General features: G+C 46.5%; 1 protein-coding gene across 2 annotated transcripts in view; it reads left to right on the forward strand.

The window, feature by feature from the left end:
- The window catches only part of LOC144610972 (solute carrier family 25 member 44-like), a 34,500-nt gene extending 11,690 nt beyond the window's left edge, over nt 1-22,810 (forward strand). Inside the window, exons 3-7 of one of the 2 annotated variants that reach the window (XR_013549465.1) lie at nt 12,646-13,298; nt 14,664-14,791; nt 20,135-20,319; nt 22,462-22,568; nt 22,694-22,810. Coding sequence is in view for 1 of the 2 variants with exons in the window: in XM_078430019.1 (XP_078286145.1) it covers nt 12,646-13,298; nt 14,664-14,791; nt 20,135-20,319; nt 22,462-22,474 (979 nt within the window). In the remaining variant the exon portion in view is untranslated. Of the gene's footprint in view, nt 1-12,645; nt 13,299-14,663; nt 14,792-20,134; nt 20,320-22,461; nt 22,637-22,693 lie in introns of those variants that run through there. The other variant, XM_078430019.1, reaches the window with a different exon arrangement.
- Nucleotides 22,811-23,201: the final 391 nt, after the last annotated feature.

Genomic DNA, 23,201 nt, shown 5'->3' on the forward strand with positions numbered 1-23,201 from the left:
TCCGCTGTTCTCCGTGAGGGTCGTGCTTGTTCCGTGAGTTTCTTCCTTCCGTTCTTCTCGGTGAGTCTCCGTTCTCCGTGCCGTTTGTTGCCTCCTCTGACTTCTGTCTTGCATCCGTTTGACTTGCATGAGTTTAAAACCCAAAAGTCGTGGCCAGTTATACTAATTCTGACCCGTCCTATCTCCCGCCAGATCTCGGGATCTCTTTGTTTCAAAGATGGGTATTTGAGTTTTCTCTCTGTTCTGCGTTATGTCCGGGGGGTACCGGTGATGGCTAGACGGTCTGTTAATCTGTTTCTCGTTGAGAGGTGATGGGTTTAACTGGTTTCCCATCACCTGTCAGGTAGGTTTCTATGGGCTTATTCACAAAATGCTGGAGTAACTCAGCAGGTCAGGCAGCATCTCGGGAGAGAAGGAATGGGTGACGTTTCGGGTCGAGACCCTTCTTCTATGGGCTATTGTGCCCCCTTAACGAGATTAACTGTGTAGGTCGGTTTGGGGCATTGTGAGTATGCTGATGTCAGTGCCCCAGTGTCTGGACTTCGACCTGGTTTCGCAGGTTTCTGCATGGCCAATATCCATCCATTGTTCTGGCCGTGGCTTTGCAGAAACCTAGAGACTGGGCTGTGGGGTTTTTGCTTTTGTGGCTGGTCACGAGGTCCCGTGGCCATCTTGGGACCCACGGATTGTGACATCCCTTGTTAACACACTGACCGCAGCCTTTCTCCACTATCAGCCCCAGTCCCGTATAAAATGTCCAAACTGCAGCTCTTTCCCCAAAATGGCGGCGCTGCCATAGCAGCTGCGGCTTACCTGCGGTCCATTTGTCTTTGTGTTTTGTTGTTTTTTTGTCTTAATTGTAGTTGTGATGCCGTGTTTTTGTGTTTGTGTACTATGTGTGTATGTGGGGGGGAGGGGGGGAACTGTAAAATTGTAAATATGTGTCCCTTCCGAACGGAGACCCGACCTTTGTTTTCTGGGTGGTGTCTCCGTTCCTGCTGCGGCCCAACCATCGGCCAAACTCCTGGAGCTGTCGGAGGCTGCGGGAGCGGCTGCGACTCGCCTTAGGCTCGGGCCTCGTGGATGCCGACATCGGGAGCTCCGGCAGTGGCAGCGTGTTCGCCAGCCCCGGATCGCTGGGCTTGGGTCGCGGACATTTCACCGTCCGGCGCGGCCTAAGATAGGCCGCGGGATATTTCTCTGCTGGGCGGGGGCTTCAATGTCGGGAGCCACGACCGCCCCGACGTGCAGCAACAGCGGCAGCAGCAGCGTGTTCGCCCGCCCCGGATCAGACTTATCATCGGCGGAGCCGGCCATCTTCGGAGGCTGCGGGAGCGGCTGCGACTCGCCTTAGGCTCGGCCCGCTGCGGACCGTCCGGCGCGGCCTGCAACCACAACAACCTGACCGCGGGAGAGGACAGCAGGAGAAGGGAAAAGACATTGTGGCCTTCCATCACAGTGAGGACTGGAGGAGACTCACTGTGATGGATGTTTTCTTGATGGATGTTTCTTTTGTGTGTTTTGGGGGTTGTGTAATTTTAATGCCTATTTTGATGCTTTTGTTGTTGGACTGTGGGTGACTGAATTTCGTCCAATTTGGATGACAATAAAGCTATCTTGAATCTTGAATCTTGGTGTTTTGCGGAATGAGGGAAAACTTCTCTAATCTTACAGTCCCTCCTGTTGATTTGCATAACCCCAGTTTATCGAATCAATTAAATAATGTGGTTGAGCAATGTTTTCCCGATTCTCCACATCCAGACCCCTGAGGTTTTAACTAACTAGTGCCCCATTACGAACGTACAGTCCCCATTCTTTTTGGCTGACCTATACTGTCCGTGTCTCGGGCAAAACTATATTACAAACATTTACATTTTCATGTCAGACGTATACACTTACACCTTGTCCCAGGCCGATGCCTCCGCCATCCTCCTACTGGTGTCAGCTTTAATGTTGGACATGAAAACAACACAACAGCAAAACGATACGTTTTGTACATTCCTTCAACACAATCACTCTTTATACAATTTTGAAAAAGGACAATGCAAAACACAGTTCCCTCGGTGCGGAGGGGGCCCGTCCTCCTAGCAGCTTGCGGCTGGGTCCTGCTCGCCCACCCGCACGTAACGGTCTCTCCATTCTCCTTGATATACCCGGTTAGTCTTTCAGTTTCCCTGGGGCACCACTCCGGCAACCGCACCTCGGTGAGGTTTAAAATCACCGAGGCTACCGCATAGTGCACCCCCTGGTACAATACCTGGTCAGTCGGTATCAGTACCAGGCCATTCCCGGGTCCCTTAGTGGTTTTAGGGCACTCACCCTCCTGTGCTACTGCCAGCGGAACTGTGGGAGGTGTCGTGCGTGGCCGTGTGATGAGTTCAGTGGCGTTTACCGGGATCGGGATAAAGGGGGACCCCACAAGCCACCTCATCCCACCTCATCCCCTTACCGTCATCCTGCCACTGTCTCTGGAAAAATATGCTGTTGCCCGTGGGGCAGCGATACCTCGAACCCCACATACACATATAAATCCCCTCATCCGGTTCCCACCATTTGTCCCAACACACACTCAACTGTTCATTAGTCCCAGAAATAGTTCTGTGAGTATTGTTGTTAAGTCTCTCCCACTCAACAGTGGAGTTAGCCATTGTCCTGCTCGTTTTCCTCAGCCACCACCGCCTGCTCACGGGGACCTTCCCCGTGCATACCAGGCAGATCCTTTTGCCAGCGGTGGCGCTTACTCTTTGGGCGACGATCTTGACTCTCGGGCACAATAACGAAGTGTCCCGATAAGCAAAACCTGAGGCGCTGGAATAGTCTGAAGAGTACGACCCCAGCCACCCCGGCCACCGGCCTTCATGAAAGTGAACTGCGGTCTCTTCCGCTTCTCTCCTTCCAGTCCCATCGGTCGCGATGGGAGCCGTGTCCCTGGAGCAGCCTTAGAGGATGATGTCCTTGGTGCGGCCCCGATAGGCCCAACCACATCCGATCGCCGTGGCAACGATCCACCATACGAGTGCCTCCTTCCACTCCAGAAAACAGATAAAATATGGTATAGCCAGCCTCTTGGGGAGCGCTTGGCTTTGTTAATGCCCCTGTGGGCGGGTCTCTTGACCCCCAGCCTGCACTCCACACCTGCATCCTGGACGCATCAACTTTATCTAAACTCTAAACTATCCCCACAAACTTATCTAAATTACTTATCCGTATCTAAAATACTTATCCTTATCTAAATTACTTATCCTTATCTAAAATACTTATCCTTATCTAAATTACTTATCCTTATCTAAAATACTTATCCTTATCTATTCTAAAATATAATACAGCGCCGCCTTCCCAGGGCGGCTCAGCTAATCCCTGTCAGGGCTGCAGCGGTTCGTCTCCTGCGGCTGCACCATGCTGTCTCCCACCTTTGATCCTCCGCAGCCTGTCGCTGCCTGTCGGGGGCTAAACCTCCGCTGAAACGTAAGCTCCCTCCTCCTCACTTGGCTCCCGTACCTCGGGGCGTGATTGACCTCTGGCCAAAACTTTCTAGGTTGGGGTTCCCTGCTAGACCTACGGAGAGTCACCTTAGGCACTGCCCCCTGGACAGCCTGGCTGAGGACCGGTTCCTGCCGTGTCGCAGGTCGGGTACCCCCCGCAGCTGCCGACCCTGGCCCCTCCTCATCCAGCTCTGCCCCCTTGGTGCTGGGTATTCCCGTGGCATCCGACCTCACCCTGCCTGTACCTACAGGTGGTGAGCCTCCGCCCGCTACCCCCGCCTTCCTGGTGCTTGAGTCGAGGACGTTACTGCCGTCCCCCTCCGACTCCTCCTCCTCCGTAATGGGATCCAGCCCCTGGTCGAGCTGATCAGGCCCTTCCTCGTCTGAATCCCACCCAAAACGCGAGACTCTCCATTCCTGGAGAATGTCCTCCCCCCTCACGCAGGCAACCTTGCCTGTCTGCGTGACCTGCCTCGTCCTTGGCTGTGAGTCCCCACTCCCAGGGCTGGCCCCTGTGGTAGACCCCTGTGCTCCAGGCTTATAACTACCTACCATACCACAATCGTGTTTGTGAGTCGCAAACGCGTTCAGGTTGTTCCCCACACACTCTTGCAGTTCGGCCAGGACCTCCGCCACCATGCGCTCGAGGTCGTAACCCTCGGGCGGCTTCATGGTGCACAGAGTCCCTTTTCCCACTTTTCCCCTAATCCCCTTCCCACCCCCTGCTGTCCATTTCATCAGGATACACTCCCATGTGGTGCGCAGTGCTCCCAAATGAATGGACAGCGGGATGGAACGCGCGCCAGCCTGTTCCTTCCCTGTGAACCCCGCCAGTGCGAAAGGGACCCCCGTGGACAGGGGAGAGTCAAAGGGTTCCTCTGTGTGGACCACGGTGCATGAAGCCCCCGTGTCCAACAGATAATTGCCCCTTTGCCTCTCCACTACCATCTCCACAAGCGGCCTCTTCCACACATCGTAGCGGAGAGGACACAGATAGGCAGGCTGCGCGGGCTGATGTCATTGGGGAATGTCCAGTGCCCCCCCCGCACCCGGGGAGCCGGTAGCAACTGCCACCTTCCCCTGTGCGGCCATGAGGGACCGCATCATCTCGATCATCGTTTCGATAATCTCAGGTTTAACTGGGACATCATCGCGCAGGGTGGTGCCAACCCTATCTTCCTTGGTGTGGGCCCTGCAATCCTTCCGCCAGTGCCCCACCTTACCGCACCTGAAACACTTGGACTGTGCGGTAGGGTTACCCTCCTGTCGCCACTCCTTTTGGGCCGGTGCAATAGCCTCCGCCACGTGCACCTTCCCTTTTACGAGTCGGGTAGACGTGCCCCGGGTGTTCCTATACCCTACCGTGAGACGGTCCAAAACCGCCTCCTCCGTACTATTTGTGGGATCAAACCAGGCTTTCGCCTGCTCCCTTACGGCCGCCAGGCTGTTTGACACAAAACATCGGAGCCACTGGGCTCTCCCATTCCTGACCAGGTCATCCCACGCGGGGACGTGCGGGCAGCTGCTCTGGTATACTGACCACAATCGCGCCGCAAAAACCTTTGGGGGTTCTCCCTCCATCTGGAGGGTCTTCCCCAATCGGGCAAATGGACCCTCATCGCCCATCCCCAAAACTTCCAGGACCTCGTCCCGTAGGAGATCGTAGGTCCTGGTCCCTCTTTTACTCTCATCTGAGAGGCATTGGAGGATCGAGATGTCCAGGGAGAACAGCAACAATTTTGCCCGTTCTCCCTCGTCGCAACCGTTGATTGCGGCAGTTTGCTCTATTTCTCTGAAATGCAGCGAAGGGTCTCCTGATTCGGACAATTTTATTACATGCCCGATCATGGCTCTTAACTGCTGGGAGCTGTGGGGCACCACGATCTCGCTCTGAATGGGTCCGGCGTCCCCATTCAGCGCGGTGGGTCCCCGTCTGGTTTCCAGGACCGGGCACATGGGCGCCGGTGCCGAGTCCTCGACCGGGAGCTCCTCTCTCTCCCTCTCCCCTACACTACCCCTTTCCCAGGATGCCTCGTAGCTAGGGGGATCGCGGAGTCTGGGGGCCAAAGCCACCACGGTCTTTCTGGGGATCGAAACCGGGACCTTCGCAACCGCCAGTGACTGGCCCGCTGGGGGGTTCATTAGACAGACCAGCCCGCTTGTTTTATTTAAAGCACTCCGCAGACCCTCTATCTCCTGCAGGCAGGCCCCGTGGTCGGCCCCTTCCGACCTGTCCTCTAAAACCATTTTGTAGGCTGCCCTAACCCCCTTGAGGTTCTCTTCCTGGGTCTCCAGCTGGCGGCTCAGGGAAGCGCACTGTTCCCTGAGCTTGCCCTCACTGAGCATAGCCTCAGTGATCTGGCACTCCATCAGCTCTACCCTGGCTTCGTGGCGGTTGGTCACAACCCGGCGCTCCTTGTTTAAAGAGTCCAGAGCCTCAATCAACTGGTGCCCACCCACAGCCTTCTCCTCTACCTCCTCAAGAAGGTCCCTGATCTGGGCTGCCTGTGCCACAACCACGCAGTCCAAGAGCTGGACCTGCCTTTTGTAGCAGGTCAGCCAGACCGCCTTTTCCACAGATTTCTTGTGGGCTTTGCTGGCCGTCCACCGGATCGCTGCATCCAGTGGGCGCTTGTCCTCTAATAAAACACACATCCATTGTTTGGTGATATTCACCTTGCTAAAGACATAGTCCGCAATGCGCTCGTCCATTACGTCCCTAGTTTTCAAATCCTTTTCTGGCACACTATCTTCCTGCTGCCAGTGTCCCTTCGTGGTCGCCATTATCTGTAAGGGGTTTTCTGCGCCGAGCTTTCGCCCGACCTAAGGTCCCCGTGCCTTGCTCTGGTCCCTCGACCAGGCCGCGCACACTGGTTCCCCGTGAGTGGTTCGACCCACTCACCCCCTACGGTTCTAGACACTGGACTTAGATGCAGGAGCGTTGATAGTGCAGGAAAAACTCAACCAGACCAGATTTGAAGACCAGGGTTTAAATGGAAAAGGCTTTTATTAAGCGCTTGGGACTATTGTACATGAATGCTCTTCACAGTTCTATAAGACATATCTATAAGACACATACCGAATTACATGAATACTTTTGACTATGAATCATAAAATGTACAGTTCTACAAGACATATACATGAATACTTTTGACTATGAATCATAAAACGTACAGTTCTACAAGACATATACATGAATACGTTTGACTATGAATCATAAAACGTACAGTTCTACAAGACATATACATGAATACTTTTGACTATGAATCATAAAACGTACAGTTCTACAAGACATATACATGAATACTTTTGACTCTGAATTCTAAAACGTACAGTTCTACAAGACATATACACGACTGTAAGATGGGGAACGTACGACACATCGCAAAATTGGCCAACACATATTTACTTATACACCCACGTTAATTAAACCACCCTCCCCTCTACACTAAACTATGTCCAGGATGTGCAGGATCGGGGTACATGCTCACCATGGGGCTATTACTGGGGTTACAGGCTGTTCGTGCTGCTTCTCCGCTGTTCTCCGTGAGGGTCGTGCTTGTTCCGTGAGTTTCTTCCTTCCGTTCTTCTCGGTGAGTCTCCGTTCTCCGTGCCGTTTGTTGCCTCCTCTGACTTCTGTCTTGCATCCGTTTGACTTGCATGAGTTTAAAACCCAAAAGTCGTGGCCAGTTATACTAATTCTGACCCGTCCTATCTCCCGCCAGATCTCGGGATCTCTTTGTTTCAAAGATGGGTATTTGAGTTTTCTCTCTGTTCTGCGTTATGTCCGGGGGTACCGGTGATGGCTAGACGGTCTGTTAATCTGTTTCTCGTTGAGAGGTGATGGGTTTAACTGGTTTCCCATCACCTGCCAGGTAGGTTTCTATGGGCTATTGTGCCCCCTTAACGAGATTAACTGTGTAGGTCGGCTTGGGGCATTGTGAGTATGCTGATGTCAGTGCCCCAGTGTCTGGACTTCGACCTGGTTTCGCAGGTTTCTGCATGGCCAATATCCATCCATTGTTCTGGCCGTGGCTTTGCAGAAACCTAGAGACTGGGCTGTGGGGTTTTTGCTTTTGTGGCTGGTCACGAGGTCCCGTGGCCATCTTGGGACCCACGGATTGTGACATCCGTTGTTAACACACTGACCGCAGTCTTTCTCCGCTATCAGCCCCAGTCCCGTATAAAATGTCCAAACTGCAGCTCTTTGTTTTGGTGTTTTGCAGAATGAGGGAAAACTTCTCAAATCTTACAATGCTGTTCCACAGTCTAGGAGCTGCAACCGCAAAAGCGCGGTCACCCCTGAGCTTAAGCCTAGACCGCGGGATAGTGAGTAGCCCCAAGTCGGCCGACCTGAGGGACCTGGAGTTAGAGAGGTGGGTTAGAAGACTTTTGATGTAGGGGGGGATGTCCATTTAGGGCTTTATATGTGAATAGGAGTAGCTTGAAGTTGATTCTGTACCGTACAGGGAGCCAGTGGAGAGAGGCCAGAATCGGCGTGATGTGGTCCCTTTTACGGGTACCCGTCAGGAGTCGCTGCGGCGTTTTGGACCAGTTGCAGGCGGGACAGGGATGATTGGCTGATCCCAGTGTATAGGGAGTTGCAGTAGTCTAGGCGGGAGGAAATGAAAGCGTAAATGATTTTTTCAGTGTCGTTGAATTGGAGGAAAGGTTTGATTTTAGCTATGGTACGAAGTTATCATATCATATATTTACACAGCCGGAAACAGGCCTTTTCGGCCCTCCAAGTCCGTGCCGCCCAGCGATCCCCGTACATTAACACTATCCTACACCCACTAGGGACAATTTTTACATTTACCCAGCCAAATAACCTACATACCTGTACGTCTTTGGAGTGTGGGAGGAAACCGAAGATCTCGGAGAAAACCCACGCAGGTCACGGGGAGAACGTACAAACTCCTTACAGTGCAGCACCCGTAGTCAGGATCAAACCTGAGTCTCCGGCGCTGCATTCGCTGTAAAGCAGCAACTCTACCACTGTGCTACCGTGCCGCCCTTGTTGGAAGAAGCTGGCTTTTACCACAGCGTTGACTTGCTTGTCAAACTTTAATGCAGAGTCAAATATCACGCCGAGGTTTTTGACATGCGGTTTGACTAGGCAGGATAGGATGGCCTCTTTATATGAATCATTTCTGTCCCCTTTTTTTTCATATCTCCGCTCAAACTAATTCTACATGTTGATCCTATCATCTTCCAAACATCACCATTTACCATCAGAATCACTTCACCCTCTATTCCTTGTTGCCATGTAATCTGGATTATTAGTTCCTGGGCCTAGTCACCTTGCATGCCTCGTGTGTAGTTTGGTTTGTCATATACTGCAGGGTGCAATGAAGCACTTTGTTCACATGAAGTTCACAGGGTAAACAATATATGTACAGTAATGATAAAAATAAATACAACTGTAAATGCAAAACAGCAGAATGGTGCAAGATCATAGTGCTAAATCCAATTAGTGCAAAAAAATATTAAAGTGTAACTAAGAGATAGAGTTAAGAGTAAGAGCACTTGGCAGCTCCTCCAGGAATAGGATGAGAAAGAGGTGATTGGTTTGTTTGTTCGCAGTGGGGAAGAATCTTCTTAAATCTGGAAGTCCAGGCATTCAAGCTCCTGTGTCTTCTCCTACAATGTAGAAAACGAATGACCAGGATGGCAGGCGTCCAATGCAATACTTCCAACCTTCCGAATACAATGTGCTGTGAAAATGGACTGGATGGAAGGAAGTTCTGGGACTGGGCGGTATTCACCAATCTCTGCAGGTTCCCGTGGTTAAGAGCCACGGCAGGCTGAGATTATTCCCATCAGAATACTTTCTATGGTGCATTTGTTGAAGTTCAAGAGAATTCTTGTGGGCATGCAAAATCTTCTCGGACGCTGACAAATTTAAATACATCAAAATCACATCAGTATGAAGGGATGCTAGTAATATGGATGCCTAAGAACTTGAGCTGTCAACCATCTTTACAGCAGCTCCGATGATGAGGATATGGTTGTGTTCCTTGGGTCAACAACCAAGTTTTCATCTTATTGACATTTGGGGCTAGGTCATTATCCTGACAACATTGACACTAGATTCTTGTTCGTTTTCCTCTCCCTTGTTTCATCATTGTTGTAGATCCAGCCAACAACAGAGTAATCATCACCAAAAGTAAAGATTGAGTTGACATTGTAGTTGATATTGTATTTGACCACGCTGTCATGCATGGATGGGTGGAGCAAGGGACTAGGCGCAGAACCCTGAGGAGCAGCAATGTTGAGGGTCAGGGTAGAGGAAATGTTATGACCAATTCTAACCAACTGTGTCTACCGGGTAAAGGAGTCCAGATGCCAGTTGTAGGTGGAGGCCTTAAGGCCAAGGACCCGAAGTTTAGGGATGAGTTATTCGATATTATGTTGTTGAAGATTGAAATCAATGAAGAACATCGTGACATAGGTTGTCTTAGTCAAGATGATGCAGGGTTGAATGTAGTGGCGCAGAGATTGCATCTTCCATAGACCTACTTTTCCTGTGCATGAATTGTTGAAGATCTAGATCGTTCAACAGACTGACGTAAATGTGAGCCATCAACAATCTTTCAAAGCCCTTCATTATAGTCTTTGGTTCGAGCTACTGGGCAGTAGTTATTGGTAAAGGTCACAATTTTTCTTGGGGACTGGAATGATGGAGGTTTCCTTGAAGCAGATGGGGACAGAAGACTGTTGAAGTGAGAGGTTGACATTTTCGGCAAAGACTGCCTAGACAATAGACAATAGGTGCAGGAGTAGGCCATTCGGCCCTTCGAGCCAGCACCACCATTCAATGTGATCATGGCTGATCATTCTCAATCAGTACCCCGTTCCTGCCTTCTCCCCATACCCCCTGACTCCGCTATCCTTAAGAGCTCTATCTAGCTCTCCCTTGAAAGCATTCAGAGAATTGGCCTCCATTGCCTTCTGAGGCAGTGAATTCCACAGATTTACAACTCTCTGACTGAAAAAGTATTTCCTCATCTCCGTTCTATATGGCCTACTCCTTATTCTTAAACTGTGGCCCCTGGTTCTGGACTCCCCCAACATTGGGAACATGTTTCCTGCCTCTAATGTGTCCAACCCCTTAATAATCTTATATGTTTCGATAAGATCCCCTCTCATCCTTCTAAATTCCTTAATAATCTTATATGTTTCGATAAGATCCCCTCACATCCTTCTAAATTGATTGGTACACAATTTCAGATCCCTTCAAGGAGCTCCAAGTGTGGTAGGGGCATGGAACCAGCTGCGAGAGGAGGTAGTTGAGGCTGGTGCAATTGCAACATTTAAGAAATATTTGGACAGGTACATTGAAAGGACAGGTTTAGAGGGACATGGGCCAAACACAGGCAGGTGAGACTAGTGTAGATGTGGCATTTTGATCAGTATGGGCAAGTTGGGCCAAAGGGCTTGTTTCCATGCTGCATGATTGTATGATTCTGTAATTCCATCTGGGCCAGCTGCTTTCTGAGAGTTTACCCTCAGGAAAGCAGATCTGACTTCTCCCGACAAGATGTTTGGGACAGACCCAGTGAGGGAGGGTGGAGCTTTGTTTATTAGTAGTAGTTATTAGATTGAGTGGATCTCGAGGGCTGGACCAAATGGTTCAGGAGTACTTTTATAGGGATATCTAACAGGTAGGTGTAGAATCCATGAAAATGAAAAATCTGCAGATGCTGAAAGACTGAAGTAAAACACAAAAAATCTGAAGCAATTAGCAGGTCAAGCAGCATCTGTGGAAAGAGAAACAATTAATGTTCAGATCTGGGCCCTTCATCAGAACTGGGAAAGAGAGAAGTTCGTTTTCAGGAGCAGAGAAGACAAGGAACGGTGCCATCACAGAACATAGAAAATAGGTGCAGGAGGAGGCCATTCGGCCCTTCGAGCCAGTACCGCCATTCATTGTGATCATGGCTCATCGTCCCCAATCAATAACCCGTGCCTGCCTTCTCCCCATATCCCTTGATTCCACTAGCCCCTAGAGCTCTATCCAACTCTCTCTTAAATCCATCCAGTGATTTGGCTTCCACTGCCCTCTGTGGCAGAGAATTCCACAAATTCACAACTCTCTGGGTGAAAAAGTTTTTGCTCACCTCAGTTTTAAATGGCCTCCCCTTTATTCTAAGACGGTGGCCTCTGGTTCTGAACTCGCCCAACATTGGGAACATTTTTCCTGCATCTAGCTTGTCCAGTCCTTTTATAATTTTATATGTTTCTATAAGATCCCCTCTCATCCTTCTAAACTTCAGTGAATACAAGGTCAGTCTTTTCAATCTTTCCTCAAATGACAGTCCCGCCATCCCAGGGATCAATCTCGTGAATCATATGAAGTAAAGAGATAGTTTAGAGGAGTAGTTAGCAGCATATTATACTTTGTTTATATAATATGTTATTAACAGTGAGGTTGAGTAACACACTCGACAAGTAAAGCTGCACAAATAGAAAACAGAACTAATATGACGACAAGCAGCAATGACAGTTCTGATATAGACAGAAAAAAACAGGGGGTTGCCTAATGTAGAAGAATATGATATTGAGTCTAAAAGGCTTAATTGAGCATGGGTGGAAGATGGGGTGTTCTCCAAGCTTGCTTTGGACCTCATCGCAACAGTGCAGGAGGCTGCTGACAAAGTTCAGAGTGGGAGTGGAATGATGAATTATAGTGACAGGCAACTGAGAACTCTGCAAACTGAACACAGATACGATACGAGACGACCCGATAGAACTTTATGTATCCCAGGAGAGAAATTGGTCTGCCAACGTCACAAAACACAACAAGATACATGAAACATGAAATTAAAGTGACAAGTGGAAAGTCCAGGATTAGGGATGTGCAAAGATTGTGTTGTACACTTTGGTAGCCACAGGAAAAAGGGATCTGCGGCATTCTGGTGCTCCACAAAGTGATCTCCTAATCTGTGTTTGTTTTCTTCAGAACAGAGGAGAGAGTCCACATTGTGAACAATGGGTGCAGTTCACTAAACTGGAAGAGGTGAAATGAATGGAGGGATTGTTTAGGTGATGGAAAATGAAGGGGAGAGAGGAGCTCTAACCTGCCTACATTTTTAGGTTGTCTTTTGTTTACTTTGCAACAGAGATTCTGAAACTCAGCTTCCTTCCTGTCCTTTTACAGATCTCTGTGGTTGTCAAAAACGAGAGTGTTCAAAATGCAAGCGCGGAACATTCGGATAATAGAATGGGAGGACATGGACAAGAAAAAATTCTACTCGGTTGGTTCTCTCATGGCTCTGTCAATCCGCATTGGAATGTATCCCATCATACTGATTAGGACACGGCTTCAGGTCCAAAAAGGCAGGAGCCATTACAAAGGCACTTCTGATGCATTCAGTAAAATTCTAAACTCTGAGGGGTTACGAGGACTTTACAGAGGGTTTCCGGTGAATGTGTTTACCCTAATCTCTGGCCAAGCGTACATTACGACCTATGAACTAATGCGCATGTACGTATCCCACTACAGCAACAACAATGCAGTTAAGTCAGTTATAGCTGGAGGCTCAGCATCCATTGTGGCACAGAGCTGCATAATGCCCTGCGATGTCATTTCCCAGCACCTAATGATGGCCGGCCAGAGTGGCTACAAGGGCCGATTTGATTTGTCCCAGACAACAGGCACTAACAGACAAACCTTTGGCCAGGCAAAGGAGGTTATTGTTAATATTTTCAAGATTGATGGCCCACGAGGATTTTACAGAGGATATTTAGCTGCCTTGTTGATGTACATTCCTCACAGTGCAGTGTGGTGGCCTTCTTACCACTTCTATGCAGGTATGTGATATTACAGTTACTCTTTCCCAACATGAGCTCTTGGAGCATTAAATGTAGTGGAATCAAATAACTTGGAAAGAATCGATTTTTAAATGCAGTGTACAATCAGCATTGTAGGTCCTCCCCCGGTTACGGCAGGGTTCTGTTCCTGAGAGTTTTTCTGTAACCTGAACAGAGGGCAGCAGGTTGGTGCAGCTGGTGAACCCATTGCTTCACAATACACGAGACCCTGGTTCGATCCTGACCTCAGGTGCCCTCTTTGTGGAGTTTCCCCCTGTGACCAAGTGGGTTTCCTCCAGGTGCTCCGGTTTCCTCCCACATACTGAAAGAAAGCCTGCAGGTGAAGAAAGTGAAGAAAGCTAATGGCATGTTGGCCTTCATAACGAGAGGAGTTGAGTATAGGAGCAACGAGGTCCTTCTGCAGTTGTACAGGGCCCTAGTGGGACCACACCTGGAGTACTGTGTGCAGTTTTGGTCTCCTAATTTGAAGAAGGACATTCGTGCTATTGAGGGAGTGCAGCGCAGGTTCACGAGGTTAATTCCCGGGATGGCGGGACTGTCATATGATGACAGAATGGAGCGACTGGGCTTATATACACTGGAATTTAGAAAGATGAGAGGGGATCTTATAGAAACATATAAAATTATTATGGGATTGGACACGCTAGATGCAGGAAACATGTTCACGATGTTGGGGGAGTCCAGAACCAGGGGCCACAGTTTAAGAATAAGGGGTAGGCCATTTAGAACGGAGATGAGGAGATACATTTTCACCCAGAGGGTTATGAATTTGTGGAATTCTCTGCCTCAGAAGGCAGTGGAGGCCGATTCACTGGATGCTTTCAAAAGAGAGTTAGCCACAGATCTTCCATTTATAGAAATAATTGTTTAAACAAGATAGATATTGAAGGACAGACGTTAGTCATACTTGGTAACCATTTATTTAGTTTAGTTTAGAGATATAGCATGGAAACAGACCCTTTGCCCCACCAAATCCACGCCGACCATCGATCACCTGTTCACAATAGTTCTATATTATCCCACTTTCACATCCATTCCCTATACACTTACAGGGGCCGATTAATCTGCAACCCACACATCCTTGGGATGTGGGAGGAAACCAGAGGAAACTCGTTGGTCACAGGGAGAACGTGCAAACTCCACACAAACAGCATCCAAGGTCAGGATTGAACCTAGGTGTCTGGGGCTGTAAGGTCGACCAGCTGCATTACTGTGCCACCCAAACAAGTTTAAAACAACTTAATCTGTGGAAAAGCCTCGCATGTTTGCAAGATTGGAAGAAGTATCTGGGTGAAAAAATATCTTGTTGAATGGATTCATTCCGTTTTTCTGTGTATAATTCAGAGCAAATTTCAGTATGGACTCCTAGTGAATGGCCTCACCTGATTATTCAAGCAATAGCTGGGCCATTGGCAGCAATCACGGCATCTACAGTCACCAACCCAATGGACGTGATCAAAACAAGGGTTCAGGTGAGGGTGCATTCATTCGAAGCTTGACAATACCATCAGCAAGGCCAACATTTAGTGTGCGTTCCAGGTGGCTTTGTAAAGCAAGTGTCATCCTTTAACCTGCAATGTCACTAATGCAAGCCTTCAGAGGATGTTCATTAACAAAAGGCTTTAACCCCTGTAGCAACAAAGAACTGCAGATGCTGGTTTATACCAAAGATAGAAGACAAAGTGCTGGAGTAACGGGTCAGGCAGCAACTCTGGAGAAAACGGATGGGTGACATATCGGGTCGGAACCCTTCTTCAGACTGTTCCCCAGTAAAGGTGTGCTAGTTTTAGTTTCCAGGATTTTTACCCAGTGACGATGAAAAAGAATAGCAATTTAAGTCCAAATTAGGGAGGTGAGACTTGAAAGGGAACGTGAAGGTGATAACATTTCCATTTCTCTTCTCTGTCATTTAGTTGCCCACGAGTTGCCGATAAAGTTTGGCAAGTTGCTGCAGGTTATTGTGTAGATTTTGATTACCCATTAGAGATTTTTGTTCCTGATCAGAATCATATTTCATACTTAATTGAAACACACTTGAAGGTTGTCTAGACTGTTGGCACTGCTTGCTCATGTTTGTGTTGAAGAAAGAATTCATAGCGAAGATAAGCAAGAGTCATCCTTTGATCTGCAATATCACGAATGCAAGCCTTCAGAGGATGTTGGCTAACAAAAAGTTAGCAGAGGAAACAGATACATTGTTATCTTCATGTTCAATGTGTAATGCCTTTAAACATTTATCTGACTTGCGAGCTCTGAAAGAGTGAAAGAGCTGCAAGCATTTTAGCTCTTTATCAGTTAATTTTTTTTCCTTCAAACAGTCTGCATGCTGCAACAGCAGCCTGACCAAGTAATATTTCACTATCCCAAATTACTGGGTCACAGTAACACGGAACACGGAAACCACAGCAATAACTATGGTTCTTTGTTTTCCCTTGTTGATAATCTTGTGGATGTCTGTAGATTTGTCTTATTATCAATTTAATCGTCCACAATCATTCACACATTACCATTGTCTTATCTAACTCCCGATACAACTAGTCATTCTGGGAACTCTAAATTTGACAGTCCAACCTTATGTTTTGTGTTTACCCAAAAAAAGGCTTGCCTCTAATTTCTCTGAGACTGATTAACCTTCAAGTAGCTGTTTCCAATCCCCTTTTGCTAACTTCGCTTCTCGGCTTTCACTTCCCCCAATTTCAACCTTTAGTCCTATTTCTTTGCCTTTTAGTACTGACAATGCCATCTATCTGAATTGAGAATCTTATCTCCCCCCCCCCGCCATTCTTCTTACTACCCAGCTTCATCATCCAAAACGAAATCCAGAATCCACCCCTCCCATTTTGCTGATCATGCTAACTACCGGCTAAAACAAAAAGCTCCAGAATGTGATAAAATAATTCTCTACCCCAGTTAAGATTAAAATAATTGAAATTTCCACGAATTACCATGCCATAGTTTTTGAACTTGTCAGACATTGTTCTCCAGGTTTGCTTCTTCTATCTCTCTCATATGAGTTACACAGCAGAAGGACCATGCAATAAAGAATATGATAGATTGAACCAAAGGAGTTAGTTTGGAAGTCCATGGTACATCATCAGCACCAAACATTGCCCTATTTTGCAGTATGAAGAAGAGTCCCGACCAAAACATCCCCTATCCATGTCCTCCAGAAATGCAGCCTGACCAGCTGAATTACTCGAGCACTTTCTGTCTTTTAGTAAACCAGCATCTGCAGTTCCTTGTGTCGCTGCTTTTATTTCTTTAGTTCAATCTATCATATTGTTTATTGCATGGTCCCTGTGCTGTGTAACTCATATGTTGCTATGTGTTGCTGCAATGTTTGGTGAGCAGCTCAGATTCAGGTACTGTACATCTCGAGCTGCTGCCAGCATTCCCTTCTGTACTTCATTGAACTCGTGTTGGTCCATAACCTTGATTGTCATGGTCAAGTAAGATTATGCCAGGTCATGAGATTGCAGGTTGTGATAATGATACAGTTCTGCTGACTCTCAGCTCCTCATTGAAGCCCAAGTGTGAGGATGGAGAATATCAGCAGGATGGAGAATATCTTCCAGCTGAAGGTGGCATTTTCTCTGCACAATCGTGATATGTGGCCACAACAGGAAACAAACTGCTAGAGGATAGTTATTCACAAAATGCTGGAGTAACTCAGCAGGTCAGGCAGCATCTCAGGAGAGAAGGAATGGGTTACATTTCGGGTCAAGACCCTTCTTCAAACTGCTAGAGGAACTCAGCGTGTCAGACATTTGTGGATGGAAATGGACAGACGACGTTTCAGGTTCAGTTTAGGTTCGTTTAGAGATACAGTGCGGAAACAGGCCCTTCGGCCCACCGAGTCCGCGTCGACTAGCGATCCCCATACACATACTATCCTACACACACTAGGGAACATTTACAATTATACCAAGCCAATTGACCTACAAACCTGTATGTCTTTGGAGTGTGGGAGGAGACTGGAGATCCTGGAGAAAACCCACGCAGGTCACAGGAGAACGTACAAACACTGTGCAAACAAGCACCTGTAGTCAAGATTGAACCCAGGTCTCTGACAACTCTACCGCGGTGCCACTGTGCCGCCCCAAAGGTTGGGATCCCTCTCTACTCTCAAGGGACTGGGCCTGAATCATCTTCTGTATATTCCCACAGATGCTGCCTGATCTGCTGAGTATCTCCAACACTCAAGATGCTCCAATGCTAAAGATTCCAGCATCTGTGGTTCCTTGTGTTTTCATGCTGCTACAACATGTAGATTTTGTGATGAGAAGGTCAATAGGTTTATCCTTCATTTTGTTCATTCACTTCCTACCACAGACCCTTTCATTTTTCATCTACCCCCTTAGGCATCATCCAGCTCGATCAGTGGTGCTGCAAGTGAACTAATCTTACTGATGGGCATTGCATTAAAGTCCCCCAGTGGCTGAATATTTTGTGCCCATGCTACTCTCAATGCTGCTTCCATGCTCAACATGGTATCCCACGGATTCTTTAGCTGAGAGAGGGCACCAGATGGTCATCAGATTTCCCCTTGTTTGGCCTGAAACCGTGAGGCTCTGTGTTATCTGGAATCATGTTGATGACTCCCAGGTCTACTCCCTTCCATTTTAAAACCACTGTCCTCACCTCTTACAATTCTATTCTGTCAATGAGACTAATTGCACCCAGAATTGCTGTCTCAGGCTGTTGATTGATGAGTCTGTGAGACAGCATATAAACTTTCCAGAAGACAATGAAGGTCTTTACAATGTTGGCCCATTGGGACTGGCTTTGTTGTGTTGGAATTTAGTGTTCCATCAGCTTTATCCTTGTTCCTCTTTAGTTTTGGATGATGTTTAGTTCTGCAGGCCCATTGTAAGAACAATGGATTTCTTTCCTGAAGAATGTTAGTGAACTTAATGGGTTTTTATAACAAAATATATAATTTCTGCCATGATGAGTTTCGTAGCCGTGTCTCGTTTTTGGATTTGACACTCTGCCACCATTCAGATTCTGTAAGAAATAGAACCAGTAGTTGGTTATCCATCCCTTGGAGTCTGCTCTGCCATTTGTTAAGATCAAATAGGACGGTACGGTAGCGCAGCGGTAGAGTTGCTGCCTTACAGCGAATGCAGCGCCGGAGACTCAGGTTCGATCCTGACTATGGGTGCTGTCTGTACGGAGTTTGTACGTTCTCCCCGTGACCTGCGTGGGTTTTCTCCGAGATCTTCGGTTTCCTCCCACACTCCAAAGACGTACAGGTATGTAGGTTAATTGGCTGGGCAAATGTTTAAAAAAAAGTCCCTAGTGTGTGTAGGATAGTGTTAATGTGCGGGGATCGCTGGGCGGCGCGGACCCGGTGGGCCGAAGGGCCTGTTTCCTCGCTGTATCTCTAAATCTAAAAAATCTAAAAATCATGGCTAATCTTGTACCTCAGTGCCATTTCCCCCATACCCTTTGATTTTGTAAATGGCTAGCAACCTATTCACCGATGTTTTGAATGAATACAATGACTGAGCCTCACATCTCGTGATAGAGAATTCCAAAAGTTCATCAGTTAGTTATTGAAGAAATTTTCACATCTCAATTTTACAAGGTCTTAGAATAAATGCTCAGATGGTGGAATTGGTGCAGTTTCAAACAGACTGCATAATCTACCTGTACCACTATTTATTCACAAAATGCTGGAGTAACTCAGCAGGTCAGGCAGCATCTCAGGAGAGAAGGAATGGACGATGTTTCGGGTCGAGACCACTATACTAGTTACTCATTTCTGGTTGCATTTGTTTCATCATTTTCACTTCCAAATGTAGATGTTATTCATTTCTCAAGGTCTCCAGTTTATACTTTAGCAAAAATCAAAATTTAGTTAGTCATTTTGCCAACACTCTGATAACTGTTTCAGTGTAATCTTACTGAACAATAATTGTGCTCGTAACCTCAAAGGGAATTCAGGAAGGAGAGAAACCAAGCAGGAAGGGAAAGTTAGAAAAGTGGTAACCAAAATAAACAAACAGCAAAAACTCAACCATGCAACAAAGTGGGTCAAAGTACAGACAAAATATTAAAAATGACCCAATTAAGGGTGCTGACCTCTTGCAAAATTTGTAATCAGGCAAATGCATTAATGATACAAATCAAAGTAAATGGAGAGAATCTCATTGCCATTACTGACTGGTGGTTGGTTACATGAGAGCTTGGAGTTAAATATTTCAGGCTGTTCACATTTAGGAAGAACAGGTGAAAAGGAAAGGGAGGTGATAAAGAATGAATACGGGAGGAGATCTGTGCAGTGGTATTAACTGATCTTGGCCTGGCCTATCATGTTATGATGCTTAACTAGAATAAACTTGGGTTGAGCCACAGTCAGGAAACAGTGATAGAAGTTATTTATAGGGCTCAAAATAGTGGTAGTACAAGGCATGACATAAACCAGGAAACTCAAGGAGTGTTGAAACAAGAAAAGAGAAAAGGCACATGAATAAGGATGATTTAGAGGGAAATGGGCCAAACACGGGCAGGTGGGACCAGTGTAGATAGGGCATCTTGGTCAGCACAGGCAAGTGATGTTGAGTAGAATTCAAGGTCTACCCAATTCTAGTCTGAAGAAGGGTCTCGACTCGAAACGTCACCCATTCCTTCTCTCCAGAGATGCTGCCTGTCCCGCTGAGTTACTCCAGCTTTTTGTGTCTATCTTCGGTTTAAACCAGCATCTGCAGTTCCTTCCTACACACTTTGTCTAGCCAATCAATCAGAAACACTGGCATTTCTCAATCCTTGCAACTTGATGGGACTTGTGTATTTTTTTTTCTCTCATTCAGGTGGGGGACAAATCGATAATTGACACTTCCAGGCAGCTCCTGAGAGAGGAAGGTGCATGGGGCTTCACCAAGGGGCTCACTGCTCGCATCTTATCCGCAGCTCCAACAGCTCTTGCCATGGTGGTTGGTTACGAAACATTGAAGAAGATGAGTTTAAAGGACGAATTAGTGGCAACTAGACGCTGGTAAAACCAGTATTGCATTGGAACAAACTGCGCAAAAATGCTTTGCGTTTTTTACTGCTGCTGTGTAAAACTTTGACTCTTACATGCCCCCTCACTGTAGGACAATACTAAACTCCAGTCATGGAGGTTCACAGAACCAGAAACCAATTTAGTTTCACATATACTCAGATATTTTGTTAACCTGAGTGTAAATGTGGTGCCTAATGTATGCAGAAAAGGGGAATGGATTCATTCTGATTTTGTTTGTTCTGCCGATGTAGAATGAGTAAAATGCTGTATCATCTTCAGGTCTTTGATCTTCAGAAGTTGGGATGCGTTGAAGCAATTTTAAGCTATTTAGCAAAAGGTTGCAGAATTAACATTTGCTGATCTTTCATTGAGTGAACGTTTGAAGGTTTAATGCTACTCATTTGTTTTGTTAAATGCCTTTACAGGTAGCTCTCCCAACGTGTTAGTGTAATTCTGCAAACACTATCTAGGATGGGAACAAAGTGAGTAATGGCGTAATTGTATCAGACCTAGAGTGCTATTTTATCCCAGATACTCAAATAAACCAGGTTTTTCTCTAATGCAAGTAGAGTTAAATTCACTTCTGCAGTGAGACACTACTCATCTTTAAAGAAAGCTATATAGCGATCTGTGTGTTAAATGGATATCTATTTGCATTTAATTCATTGATTAGTAATGGACTTTTCAGATGGTAGGTGCAAACATTTCATAAAGCTTTTCATTGTAACACTGGGCACTGGAACCTGATACAATTTTCAGCTCACTTTGGGTCAGGTGTCAGGGGATAATTGGATGAGAATGAGAATACAAAATATGCTTGGTTTCCACTTTAAAATAAAATACATTGGTCTTGTTTTTACTTCTGTTATAAATTCTGCTTTTACCCAATTTGTTTTAAAGTAAATACAAGTTTAACAGCAATATTTGTTAAAGTATAATTATAGTTGGTACATTGAGGAACCTGTACAGTATTCCCAATCTGAATTGTCTAAGATTTCAGAAAATTATTATTTTGTATAATTATCAGGAAGATTAAATATAGGTCGGAGCAAACTGACCAACTGGGTCTATGATTTATTAACTGTGCAAACATTGTGCTCATAGCAGGTACAGGGAAGGATATGTGTGTAATCTTGTTACTGGCCAATCCGACAGAGAGAGAAGAATTGCAAACCTTTAACACCAGAAACTGCTCGTAATTATACTCCTGACATTCTCTACTCTCGGCAAGGAAGAACAGCCCAACATCTAACAATTTTCTATTGGTGTTTAGTTTAATTCTTTGTTGCTTTATTCTTGTCAGTCTGTCGAAATCATCCAATATACAGTAACAATTGATGAAGGCCTTTAATTAATGCATCACTTTCAGTGACCTATGTCTTTTTGTCTAGTCATCCAAGTGAAATTTTTTGAAACTGTTTATCATTCTTGTAGCTCTCCTCTGAGTCTTTTCCAAGGCTGGTATATTACCCACCACATGACTGCACCAAAATGTTTTCTTTTAAGCAAGAATCTGAATAGGTTTCATGATTCCTTTCCGTCTACATGGAATTCAGTTCTAAAATTGTTACATGAACACCCTTGCCACAAATCAGTACCCTCATACCCCACACCCCTTGATCATCCTGATATCTCACTGTCCCAAGGCCAACATCTTCATATCACATTACTATGAGAACAATATCCTCATTTACCATCCTGCCCAGATAACACCCTCATATTCCTTTCCCTTCACGCAAAGCCAACTTTAAAAAGCTATTAGCATTTGACAGTGCTTGGTCAGTCTGATGCAGTTACATTGCAAGCGAAGCACAACGTGCTCGAGGAACTCAGAGGGTCCTCTGGGGGTCAGGCAGCATCTATGGAGGGAACAGACAGATGAGGATTTGGGTCGGGGCCTGTGGCTGCATTTCAGTCACTTGGGTGCTGGAGAAACTCAGCGGGTCAGGCAACATCTCTGGATCACATGGACAGATGATGTTGGGACCCTTCTTTAAACTGATTAAGGTGGTGGTGGGGGGGGGGGGGTGATGAGAAAGCTGCAAGGTAGTATCTTCTCCCCCCCCCTCACCATAAGCAGTCTTCAGAAGGATCCCAACCCTAAACATGTTCCATGTTCTCCATGTTCTCCAGGTTTGCTGCCTGACCCGACGAGATACTCCAGCACTTTGTGTCTTTTTTTGTAAACCAGCATCTGGAGTCCTTTGTGCCCCCACTCACAGCCTACGCGTATTAAATAAGTATGTATATAAAATATACTAATATCCTAAAGCTACATGACTTTTATCACTATATTTTCTAATTTTTACCTTGGTAACCTTAGTAGCTTTCTCAGCTCCCAACCCCACGAATTCTGCACCAACAGGAACGAGGGAAGCAGATGCAGAGGAACACTGCCACCTGCTGGTCGCAGTGCAAGTCGCTACCTCCACACTGACTTGGAAAGACATTGCTGGCCGTTCATTACTGCACAATCCCAGACTCCCTGCCCAGGGGCACTGCAAGAGCACCTTCATCAAAAGGACTGCAGCAGTTCAAGTAGGTGGCTTTCCCATGTTAAATTAGTGATGGACAAAAATGCTGATCTTGGCAGCGATGCTTGCATCCCAAAAAATAAATAAAAATCACGCTCAAAGTAGTGAAGGATTTATGATTTGAGAATAACCTTTTCATTTTTGCAAGTTAACAATCACTCATTATACTGTTTAAAGTTTGTTCTTGACAGTCTCAACACAACTCAAGGCTCCCATGATCTGCATTTAACAAACTCTGCATACAATGGCTGCTGTCTAGAAAGGAACTGCAGATGCTGGTTTACACTGAAGACAGACGCAAAATGCTGGAGTAACCGCGAGACAGGCAGCATCTCTAGA

Source organism: Rhinoraja longicauda, chromosome 38 (assembly GCF_053455715.1).
Source record: "Rhinoraja longicauda isolate Sanriku21f chromosome 38, sRhiLon1.1, whole genome shotgun sequence".
NCBI lineage: Eukaryota > Metazoa > Chordata > Chondrichthyes > Rajiformes > Arhynchobatidae > Rhinoraja > Rhinoraja longicauda.